Source organism: Suillus paluster (genome assembly GCF_016628075.1).
Source record: "Suillus paluster strain FC165 chromosome Unknown EDB91scaffold_135, whole genome shotgun sequence".
Classification (NCBI taxonomy): Eukaryota; Fungi; Basidiomycota; class Agaricomycetes; order Boletales; family Suillaceae; genus Suillus; species Suillus paluster.
Genome location: NW_024537695.1, coordinates 154 through 13,074, shown reverse-complemented (window position 1 = coordinate 13,074; position 12,921 = coordinate 154). Strand labels below are relative to the sequence as shown.

Genomic DNA, 12,921 nt, shown 5'->3' with positions numbered 1-12,921 from the left:
ACAGGCTCTGTAGCATATTCTGTGTCTTCACCACCACAGTCACCTTCCACATCTAAATCCACACCATTCTTGCTGTTGATATCACCATCAGATTCATGATCAAGGTAATAGTCATCTTTATCCATGTCCTCGGCAGTTGCTGTTGATACTGTCTCTGGTTCAGGTGTGTCAACCACCATGTTACTCTCCAAGTCCAGCTCCAGAATGCAAGGTGAAGGCAGCATCTGTTCGAAGGTGGGGTTGATATTCTTTGAATTTTTGGTGCGTGCATGAGTTGATTTGCTTCGAACATGTTGCAGTGACAGCTCTACTCACATTTTCCTTCTCATGTACAAAGCTTATTCTGATATTCTTCTTTATAGCATAAGGGCCAAGGTTCTTTACCCCTGCTCTTGCTTTCTTCGATGGCCGGGGCATTTTGGATGTGGCGGAGTTTCTCCGGTGGTCAGGTGCAGTGCTAAGTGCCTTAAAATATAATTATATTTACCAAAACTTTTCAAAAGACTACAGATATTCATTACAGCTCTCTTAAATTACCATACAACTCAAATAATAACATGCATGATGCTATCCATTGTACTTGAGTTTTACTTTTTCTGTAGCACATCAGTGTAGATAGTAGTAGTATTTACAGTCCATCTGTCACACTTTTGGCGGGGGAGGATTATATAAGCTTTGTCGAGACTGTTTGAGCCCTATCTTACATGGCTGAATGCTTTGACATTGCATAGGTGGTCAATTGTTGTAAGGAGAAAACATATGGTGTCAGGGACGAGTATAGGGTCAGTGGACATGCAGCCAGAATAATACTGGATAATATAGAAGACAAGGTTGGTCATTCACACTGCATGTCTCATTGGCGTACGAGCTGAATGTCTCTAGTGATAATTTGCATGTGGGCTAGAGAATATCTGAAGTCAGATCCAATTCTGTGGATCCCATCCAAGATATGGTTTGAGCTTATCAGGAAACAGGTGCAAGAGATTCAGAGGACCCAAATATCCATCATCAAAAAGAATCCTCCAAATCTTGGTATTCTTACTGGCTTGCTAAACCACATGCTTTATTTCGACAACATCGACCCCTATCATCTATGACTTTCACATCCGTGAATCCCTCGCCCTCCTTGAATATAGAAATGTCCTCGAGACAGCAGAGATGTTTTTCTTACAGGAATTCGATCTGGACAGTGACACCTAGCCTGGAGGAGGTGCAAGCAAATCGACGACATGAATGTGCTGGCTCTCATGGGCATCAATGCTGAAAGCTCAAAGGGATAGAGCAGTAGGAAGGATGGATGCTTGGCAGGACTCCTGAGTCAGAGCTGGAGGACTATCCCCTTGGTCGGACACCATCATGGACTAGACTCAAGGCAGCCATTGCAAACTCACCTGCGATAATCATAAGACCATGGACATGGTCATCCAGGTTATCCAATACTCAACTATCTGTTAGACAGTCTGATTGTCATGTTCACGAGGCACACATGGCTTATGCTGACACCTGAAGTCTTTAAAGGCATCAGACCTCACCCAAACTCACTTCAGGAGGCAATGAAGTGCTGGATGATAACTAGCATCGATGACACCCTCGCTGCAGTCTTTTTCAAAGCATGCAATGCTGGGCTGCATAACAGCACAGGTGTAACTCCTGGTCACATGGGTCCAAGGTCAAAAACATTTGTGGACAGGTGCTCGCTATTCTTTCCTGACCATGATGCCTCCCATAAAAACAATGCTCAGTGGTCTACACTATGGGAGGGAGAAGGAATTATATCACAGAGTTTCACCGGATGATGGAGACGATGGAAGAGGATCAGCAGGAATTGCTCAAGCAAGGGTTATGTGAAGTATTTTCTGACCTGCACAGTCTTCCTGCAAGTGGTGGAAAAGTGTGGATACAAAAGCATGATGCCATAGTATTCATAACAAATCCTGTATTTTACAGGATTCACTGTATTGGAAGGGGGGCAGAGAGTCGACGGAATGCCCCAAAAGCACGTTGAACAATGAAGTTGATCAAGGGAAAGCGCATCTTTGCAGCTGACCTCATGGACTCACAGCCATTCAACACTGATGGAAATCTGAGAAGGAAGACAGATAGACAAAAGTGTCGGGAGATTCGCAAAAAGATGACCATGACCAAGAAAAACCAGAGGGTCCCCCCTCCCCCATGTCCTCACAAACCTAGGCCATTTCCTATGGACATAGGAGAATTAGTGGACAGAGATGAGGAAATGGATGTTGATTAGCTCACAATTTACATTGTATGTACGATGCCTGCCAACCAAGTGGACATAACAGCACCTTGATCAGGCAGGCATATTCTGATATTGAGTTAAGACTTGATTGCAAACTTGGTGGTTTTAGCCAAGTATCACATCAACCAGTCCTGGTGACTGCGAGCACATCAACTATCAGCTCCAGTAAGATGAGAGGCAGGGAGCACTGGATACTGAAATATGAACACCCTTCCTTATAGCAGGGAATCACTGGGCAGAACATTCACTCCTCCTGTGTGTCGTCTCAATATGCAGTGCTATTATTAATATATGTTACTCACTGGTCAAACAAATGTCTTTCCAAGTATGTATAGATTGCTAAGATCACTGGTACATGTTTCTATAGGAATATTTCGCAATCCAGCATCATTATAGCTTGATCACAAAGGATATTCCAACATATGAGATGAGCAATCTTACATTGCCAAATGGGTCCACTGGTCATGTCAACTGGGGCAAAAATCTATACTTGACTGCGATGGAATATTCGGATATTGCTTGAATATCAGACCATATCATCATAGGCAGGTAAGATTTGTCTGCCCAGGCGACCTCATATATGTGCAAAGAAGGTTTTATACTGTTGGATAGACTGGGTCAAACAATCTTCACTATATACAGAGAGGTGTCAACTGCATAGACCACCTTATGTAACTGTGATGGCACATTCTGATATTCATAGCAATCTCAGAGTATGCCATCACAGTCAGATGATGCTTTCTGTGCAATCAACACCTTTCTTCATAGAGGAAGGAGTGTCCAACCAACTCAACCCCACAGTAGAAAATCAAGCATCATTACAGCTTGAGTGTGAAGGATTTCCTGTCATCAGATATCAGATCACCACCTGCAAGGATAAGTACTTCTGTATGGCTATTGAGCCCCAGGTGAAGCGCACTAGAGTTGTTATTAATTGTAATTAGTCAACTGGGTTGTTAATTTTTTTTGTGTGGGGTTTGACAAGAGAGAGAGCAGAATATGGTTGTTCAAAAAAATCAAGTTTACTGGTCAGCAGAAGAGTTTCTTCCTATTCTTTGAGTTAGCATTCCTTAGTTACAGATTTTTCAGCCCACCAGATAGCTCCTTGACTCATATTGAGTGTCAAATGTCAAACTAACTTAAAGCGCCCATTCACTGAGCCGGTGAACTTTGATCTATTGCTTGGCACTAGTATACAGTCATTGATAAAGAGGATTAGCTGGTCAAGCTATTCCATTGTAGAATCTGCAACAGCAAGGTGAACTGAGATATCTAGTGGTTAGCATCTAGACTGTCCTGTTGGTTATGTGGATAAATAATGGAATATGACTGCATATCTGACAGAACAATGACCAGAGAATTAATGTTCAATGACATTGAATTCACTGGTTAGTATAAGGGTTACTCCCCATTACAATAGGTTGACTAACCAAGAGATAATTAGATCATGATATGAAGACGGTCATCAGGACAGACAGAGATGGAGAGGAATAGTGAGAAAAGGGATAGGGGTCTGAATCATCAATCATGATTAGGTCAAGGTGGATGAAAACAATGACCTCGCATCTTGTCATGAAGGGACAAAGAGGTAAGCCTAGTCAGAACCCATGACAGCCTGAGTCATGCAGAGCCACAGATATCCAGAGGGGAGCCAGGCAGATCCAGGTACAAACAGATTTTGGCTAAATTTTCCACAACTCATCTATAGTTACAACCACTACGTAGTACTTGCCTAGTTGTAGTGCCTATGTCACACTCGTCACTACAAAGTAGGACAACATGTGAAGCAGTTTACTGTCCGTACTTTGTAGTCCTGTTAATATAATCTATCTTGATGATGAGGATAATCAACCTACATAATTAGTTATGTTGACCAATGTTTACTCATTAAAATTAGGTCAGGGCTTCAAAATAATGATGATTTCATCTAATGAAACAAAGGGACTATGCATCCATAAGTGCCTGCAATTCTTTTTTCATCTGTCGCACAGCTTGAAAACTCTTGTCTGTCCCAGAGTGGTCATACATCCTCACATCTTCCTCCTTGATGAAATATTTCCAGTATAGTGAACCTGGAAGTGGTGGACTCAGAGTCATGAACATACGGTGATGGTCAAGACGAGTTGTGGACTCAGAGATAGGTGACACTGTAGTGATGTCATCAGATTCCGGCTCTGTGATACTCCCATCTGACTCTGGCTTAGGTACCATGAGAGAGACGGGCGGGTCATCTGATTCGGGTTCAGTGACACTAGCAGTGCTGGGGGGGGGCCTTTGAAGTCGTAGTTGGAGGAATGGGAGGAATGGTCGGACAGTCTGACTTGGGTTCAGTGACACCACCAGTGCTGACAGTGATCCATACTATACTACTCATCTCCTGATGCATCAACATGACATACACCAACAATTCTTTCAGCAAGATCCCTACAAGTATTCCAATGACAAACCTGATGCATTTGTCCCATCACCCAAGTCACATATACCCACTGGATCATTATATGATGACTTGGAAGAGTTCTCTCACAGGGGGAGGTCTACGTCACACAAATTTGACAGGTTTTACCCCAGCATGAGTTGATTGTTCTTCGTTGAGATGATACATCTAACTAGAAGTAATGCAGGATACATCTCACAGTGGAAACTCTTTTGTGGATAGCTCCTCCTCTCTGTCTCACCATACTTCTGGCAATACCCTTGGAGATATAATCTCACTAATCATTCTGGTTTTGCCTGATTTATGTATCAACCTGAGATGTAATTCAAAACCTTTCTATATGGAGTACCCTTTGGTGAGGCGGACTGATGATACTGCAGTGCACTCCCCTCAATCTCACTGATAATTCTGAAATTGCCTGATTTATGTCTCAATCTAAGATGCTATTCAAAACCTTTCCATATAAAGTGCCCTCTGGTCAGGTGGACTGATGGTACTATGGAGTAGGAAAATAGTATCTCTGATGGTGGACAGTTATCACATGTCTCCAGCATCAATGATACTAGAATTCCTGCTTTGCCACAATGGTGCCACCAACTGGCCATTAGTAGTCAACCACAGACTGAATGGCATCTATTACATCCAGAGCCATGATTTTATATGAATACCAATGTATAATGCATAAAAGTGCATTCCCATTGTTTTACAGTCATATAAATAGATTGGAGATGATCTCAGAGTCTTTTGGGCTGATGTAAGTTAACACTTAGACACTCATGCAGGGTGATACATATCAACACACAATACCTTCCCTAGCGACAATTAATCATTATAATAATGGTTTGACCCACATAGCAGGGGACACCAATAACAAAAACCTTCAAAGCGAAATTTATTGGTCTTATTAGGGTTTACTATTATTTTCATCAACAAAGATGTATTAATGGTGGTACCCCCATAGAAGGGTGAGACCAACAAAAGCTTCCAGGCCCAGAAGTAAAGTAAAGTAACAAGTAAAAAAAATCCTCAGAAGCGAAAAATGTTGGTACCATAATCAATGGTAGGACCCTCATGGAGGGTGACACCAACATAAGCCCCAGGTTCATAAGTAAAGTAAAAAGTAAAAAGTAAAAAGTAAAGATAGTGACAGGATTAAATGAGTAAGTAAATAAGTGAGTGAGTGAGAAAGAAAGAAAGAGATTTTTTTTGGTTCAAGTTGACCGCATTTTTGCTTAAATAATCAGTCTCAAACAAGACCACATCTTTTCATTTGAAGAAACTTGATGAAATTTTGCATATTTGCATATATATGCAATGTCAGGTAAAGCGAGAGGAAGAAACATGATGGCATTACACATTCTGGATTATTATTAGAAGTAGAAATTTCATAGACATGAGATTTATCTTACCTTCAGGCTGAATAATACAGTGACCAATGATAACACTCACTAGACTTCCTCTGACACCCTATATGCTACTATAGCACAAATGAAAGGATAGATCCATAGAAAATGCAGCACTTCAGGCCACCGTGTGGGTGTAGATACAGTCATAGGTACAGTCATGGGTATGTCACCCTAAATCCTTGCAATTTGGCACCAATCATTCTATGATGAGATTCAAAGGCAATATAATGGGAAGAATATAGAATATGGCAGACCATCCACTTCTTTCTTCTCTTTTTTGAGACTGATTGACCTCAAACATCTCCAGTGCTGTCTTCACTACTCCTGTCATGATGCCCCACTTCAAGCTCGAGTTTTTCAGCCTTCATCCGGCTTGTCTGACTTTAACTAGGACTCTTTTTTAAGATTATGAAGCCCTCTGAATGCACTGGTAATGCTCATTTTGTCCAAAAAAATCATGTTCGAGAGTTGACCACCACCCTTGTCGTGCTGCCCTACTCAAAGATTGATTCACTAACCCTTTATATGATAAATATGCCATTAACTAGGGCTCATTTTCAAGGTTATTGAACACTATTAATTGATTGACAGTACCAGTTTGGTCTCTGAAGATCATGTTCCAGAATTGACTGCCACACCTGTCATGGTGCCCCATCCAAAGATCAATTTACTAGCCCTTGATATGACACATTTGTCATTAACTGGGACTCATTCTTGAGGTTATTGGACCATATGAATGGATTGGTGATACCAGTTTGGTCTCTAAAAATCATGTTCCAAAGTTGAGTACCAGCCCTATCATGGTGCCCTACCCAAGGATCAAATTTTTCAGCTTTTGCATGACTTGCCTGGCTTTAGCTAGGACTCATGGTAGAGGTTATTGGATCATATGAACACGTTGGTCATGCCAGATTTTGCTCTAAAAACCATGTTTCAAAGTTGACTACCACCCCTATGATGCTCTCCTTGCTAAAGATCGATTTGTTTAGCCTTCATATGACTTGCCTGGCATTAGCTAGGATTCATTTTAGAGGTTGTTGGACCATCTGAACACGATGGTTGAGCCAGATTCCGCTCTAAAAATCATGTTCCAAAGTTGATCACCACTGCCATGCTGCCCCACTCAAAGATCAAAATTTTCAGCCTTCATATGACTTGCCTGGCTTTAGCTAGGATTCATTCTGGAGGTTATTTGACCATCTGAACACAATGGTTGAGCCAGATTTTGCTCTAAAAATCATGTTCCAAAGTTGACCACCTCTGTCATGCTGCCCCACCCAAAGATCGATTTTTACAGACTTCCCATGACTTGCCAGTGCTCCAAAAGCATTTTTCTTGGGACTCTTGATCCCTCTGAACATGATGGTTGAGCCAGATTTCCCAGAAAAATTCGTGTTCTTGAGATATACAAGGTCCTCCTTCTCCCTCCTGCCTCTTATATGTTGCTGTACTTGATTTTAACTTGAAACTGATACTGTAAAGGACTGTCCTGGGGTTTTTCAGGTGTAGGAATCGATTGGTGATGGTCCCAGACCATCCGGAGGTCAGTGTTTATGACATATGGTGGTGGGGCTAAAAGTCAGTATTTTGGCAATATCTCCATAACCGAACCACCGTTTTCTTTGATTGTTGGGTCATATCCATCCTGAAAGTACCCTCTAACATATGTACCAGCCCACCAGAAGATATGTTTTTACAACTTTGAAATGTATTTCTGAAATGACCATATAAGTGCTTGTCTTTGGTGACATGTAGGCTGAGGTCAGAATCCGTGTCTGACTTGACTTGATTTTGCTTGATTTTTGCTGGAATTTTGCTATTGTTATCTGGAGTATTGTCTGGATTGATCACTGGTATTGATCCTTATCCTTGTATGATGGTTATCGTCTCAATTTTCTTGATCATTTGACTGTCGTATTGTATCGTATTGCATCCTGTTCCTCATCTTTGTCTGATGGCCATGATATTGATTTTCTTGACTTTTTGTGTGGTGATCAATCGTATTGCATTTTGTATTTAATTCACTCCTGCATCTTCCATTCCTCATGCTATAGGTGCTCTTCACCTGACTGGTCATGTTACCAGGTGTTGATGCCCATGGTTCCCTTCCTTGTCGCAAGTGTAGTCACCCTTTACCTTGTCTTCAAGATGCATGAGATGGGTATTTGTGGTATGTCATGCTTTCTTTTTCACTTTAACTTAGCATGTTAGGGTGTTACAGCCAAGACGTAAACCCGGGATCCTAGAAACCCATACAGAATCCAGATTGCACATGAGGCACATCATTAGAAGGCAGTTTGCCTAGCTACATGGTAATGGGTGTGTTGTATTGTGTTCTTCTTTGATGAGCTAAGAGCTTATCTGATGCTTCCTTGCAGACCCTAGAACTAGATATCCCTAATGTTGGAGAATACATGATACAAAGCAGTGTTCATTGCAGGAATTTTCCATGTGAACATCATGCATAATTTATACTGCTCTCTCTGATGCTATCCTGGCTTAATTTCGGACAATGGGCATCATTCTGTTTATGTTTTTATTGCTTTCCTTACTGAATTCTGCCAGCATGACTCAGACCTCAATATGATATTCTGAGTCAGTAATACATACCTTCACACCGCGTTACTGTTTCCGCTCATGGGGGACACAGAAAACAAATACTGAACTATATGCTACTTTCAAATAGTGTATGTAATGAACGAGCAAAAAATGGCCTCATGAGAACTGAAAAAGTCCAACCGAAGTCGAGAAGGATGAAAGTACATACTGATGTATCAAGTGCATGAATAGTAGGAGCTAGAGCTGAGTAAAATACCCGTCTTCAATGGAGCTGCGCATGGCTTCAAGTACTTTCTTGACACTGAGGCCCATGGCACTGGATTTATTAGATTGACAGGATGGTATTTGATGGACTTCATCCAAGCCAAAAAGCCATTGCCCTGTAAAGAGAAAGACGAAGAAATCAATCTACACAGTGCATGTTAGACTAGAAAGCTCGCGCTTGTCAGCGCTAGCCCTGATTCCTGGTTGAGGGCTAGGAGTTTGTTCCGCGAAGAAACGACCCAACTATGGAGGAGCCACTGCGTGCCATCTGAGGGAGTTCCATCAAAAATTCTGTGGCCATGTGTACATATCTCCACTGAAGCCTTGGTCAGATTATGTCAAGAACTTCAATCAAGTACTGACTTTGAGAAGCAACTGGCAGGTCACTTGATTTCTTTGGCAGCTGTTGATTGTGAAGCAAAGTGTTGACAAGGCTGCTGCATAGCAGAGTCACAGTGGGGTTTAACAATAATTCTATGTAGCAATAAGTCAGCAACAAGTTGTGTGGAATGAGCATAATGTACCGTGTTTGTGGTCCTGAAGGTCCTTCTCAAAATTGGCCAGGTTCTGGTTCTGGTGCGCAAGTGATGGCCCACATGCTCTCGATCTCGTGGAGCTGAGCATACCGCAAGCTTGACAGAGAGGAGTGATGTTACATCTGTTAGTTGTGGTGATTGAGCACCTTATGGTGCGAGTTATTTGTGTTATGATGTTGCTTCCTCTATTGGACTCTCACTTAGCATGTGATGTGAATTCCTTACTTACTTAGGCAGTGTTTACACTTGTTTACATAGACTCGCCCATAGGTAGCAAGTCCTGTGTTGCTTGCTCTTCAGCAACTGACACTGGACTATAGGTATAGTACACTCATTAGTTTACACAACACAATAGCAACTGACACTGGACTATAGTCCTGTTCACTCTCATTAGCTCACTTGTGGCTTGGTTCACTTGGTTATTCTAACAATTGCATTGCATTATGGACCGGTGGGCTTCTTCGCAATGGCAATCTCTGGGCCATCCATCGATGCAGCGCTGCACCCACATTTTGATGAAGGAAGCGATCACACAATGGTAGACAACTGTGTCAGTAAAGGTGAAATCTCCCTCTTGCTAGGCATGACTGAGAATGGTAGCATCTGGCCTACCCTTGATGTTTAGGAGAGGAATGAGCACTGGTCTGGGGAATGGAATGCAAAAGCTGAGAGATGGTTTCAATCTCACATCTGGCAGATTGAAACTGGTTCCTCCTTCTCCCTCCTTACCAGGAAGTGATGGAAAGCTATAATTTGGTGTCACACAGCAGCCACATTCAGTAACTCCAGCACTGCTGGCACTGAGGCTCATGCAATGTGGGTGTGCCTCGAATTAGATGAGTTATTCCCCCTGTGGGAATCCATGACATACATTTAAGTACCTATTTGTATCTTGGTGTCTTTTTGAGGCGGGTAGGTGCCCTTGCCCTTGGTACATTGATCACCGCATGGCTTGAGAACTTCGTTTAGAACGTCATCCAGAGCAGCGCATTTGTTTATTTTTGAACCTGTAGTCTAACTTTCTTTCCTTCACTTAAATGTGTTACATACATATAATTAAACTACTCGAAGTTAATTATCAATCCAAGCGTAGCGTATTCAAGATTGTTGAAGTAGAAAGAGGACCTGCAAATGCGAAGGTCAGCGTTTTATAGGGATGACCTATTAGGGAAGCTTAGCAAATACCGGTTTTCACAGATCAAATTCTACATTTCAAGTCACTTCATGCGTTCTTAATCATTATTTTATGAGTAAGTACTGTACTAATTTACAAATGAAAATGATGCAGTACAATGTGAGGAGTCACAAAGGAGCGTATGAGGTCAGCAATGCAGTTCTATAGGGATGGCCAATACTAATTTGTAACTCAGCCAGCAATGTCCGTGGTGAATCCCGGCAGAGCTTTAATGACATCAGTCAACCCTATATCAGCGTAATCTGCAGGCTTCATTTTCTTCTTTCTGACTTTGATTACTTACTTTACCTTTTATTGTTTTATATGTTTTCATCTTGATGCAGCGCAGCATGACAATTTTGAACATTTCAAAGCTACTCTTTCAATGGTCTCATAGCCGTTTGGATGGGCAAGCTCTGCTTGCGCATCCACCTAGTACCTTGACGCCCAACAATGCGGAGACATGTTCGGATTTGGATAATCCTTAAGAACACCCTCAGCTAGACCATATGGAGGTGCTCAGTGAACGACCAATTGGTCACCCACGCTAAGCTCAAGCCTAGGTAAAGAACAATATGGCCAGTAGATCAAAGTACGCTTGAATCCCTCTCACTTCATTCAAAATGCTTGGCCGCCTTGTCTTCTGTATACGAGCGTTAATTCTTGTTCTCTCGACAGTGAAGCCAGCTTCCCTTGATCTTTTTGTAGGTGCATATCACTTAAATCAGCTTTTACAATCCCTAAGCAACTCACTTACAGGGTACCTCTGAGTCCCAGTGAACATCGACAAGAATGAGGTAGATAGGTGTAGATATAAGTCAAAAAATATCAGCCCTATGAAAAATATTGATGAGTTTTGATGTGTTTAGCCAAATGAGACTTTTTGAGACGGAAAAAGAAAGACCTCGAGAGAAAATTTAGACGTTTAGATACGATTCTCACTGTGTTTAGACATGTCTCTAGCCTGCAAATACATTCGTTTGGCTTGAAAAAACATATTGATATGCATCTAATGGGAGAAAATGAGATTATCGTAGGGTATCGCTATCATTATGGTGGTAACCGTAGGTATTGTGCCCTGTCCGCCGTCCCGCCCTGTCCGCCGTCCTGCCTGTCCGCCGTCCTGCCCTGTCCGCCATCCCGCCAATTCCACTACTCCTCGTCCACATCATCACCGGTACCACCCCCTCGAATGGCTCCAGATGAGTTGAGCTATAAACAGGTTGTTAGTATAAAAAGTAGTGTGATACATAGTACCACGCACCTGTAGGGCCGCTTTGTGCTTGTATACCTATAATATAGCAGTAGCAGACTCCATTAGCAGTAGAGATAATATCAATATGGAAATGATGTACCTCTTTGTCGGTGTTCGACAGACCGTTCCAGTACATTGCGAAGACACTCGCAGGATCTCTTTGATGTCCGTTCATTTGCCAGTCGAGAGCGCAAAGGTTCCTAGAATAATAATAGTGTTAGCCTTACTTGGTATTCACAATAACAAATAGAAGTTCTAGAACTCACCACGCTGTGATCTTGGTGCTCACATGCATAGGCTTCGTGCTTGGCTGGCGCTTCTTGATAGCTTCGGGCCTAGGTTTCAAGTCGATCGTGATGGGTGTGGACTTCTTATTGGCGGCCAGGAGTTCCACCTTCACAGCGAGAGAAGCAGTGTCGGTACTCGAAGGGCCGTCTGGTATAGAAACAGACTGTAGAGCCATTGGTGTTAGTTGTGGTGATTGAGCACCTTATGCATGTGATGTGAATTCCTTACTTACTTAGGCAGTGTTTACACTTGTTTACATAGACTCGCCCATAGGTAGCAAGTCCTGTGTTGGTTGCTCTTTAGCAACTGACACTGGACTATAGGTATAGTACACTCATTAGTTTACACAACACAATAGCAACTGACACTGGACTATAGTCCTGACTCTCATTAGCTCACTTGTGGCTTGGTTCACTTGGTTATTCTAACACTCCTTCCCTAGTGTATTCCATCGCATTCTACGCCCCAGGAAACCCTTATCTTTGTGTCTGAGCACCATTTGGACTGTTGGAACACCCATTGTGTTGCTTTTGAGTAGTTCAACCAAGTGGCTTTGTTGAAATTTTCCATAGCCCCTTTTGGTCATCTACCCCCTGTCGCTCTCTGTCCTATCCATTGCCTTCCTGAACGTCCTGCATCATCCTAGAACGTTCTACTTGCCACCCAATCCCTTGCTATGTCAACCATGACTATCGCTCAACTCAGCTCTTCCAACTATCTTATCTGGAGATCAGAGATGGAGTCT

At 42.3% G+C, this 12,921-nt stretch overlaps 2 protein-coding genes across 2 annotated transcripts; both read right to left on the bottom strand.

Moving 5' to 3' along the window:
- Positions 1-4,204: 4,204 nt before the first annotated feature.
- EDB91DRAFT_1087530 (uncharacterized protein) lies at positions 4,205-4,755 on the bottom strand (the record flags this gene model as incomplete). Its single annotated transcript, XM_041316233.1, has 3 exons — positions 4,205-4,332; positions 4,366-4,621; positions 4,708-4,755. 3 exons carry the CDS (start codon positions 4,753-4,755, stop codon positions 4,205-4,207), a joined length of 432 nt encoding a protein of 143 aa, XP_041170386.1.
- Positions 4,756-11,785: 7,030 nt separating this feature from the next.
- Positions 11,786-12,351, bottom strand: EDB91DRAFT_1087529 (uncharacterized protein; the record flags this gene model as incomplete). Its single annotated transcript, XM_041316232.1, has 4 exons — positions 11,786-11,845; positions 11,898-11,924; positions 11,989-12,088; positions 12,155-12,351. 4 exons carry the CDS (start codon positions 12,349-12,351, stop codon positions 11,786-11,788), a joined length of 384 nt encoding a protein of 127 aa, XP_041170385.1.
- Positions 12,352-12,921: the final 570 nt, after the last annotated feature.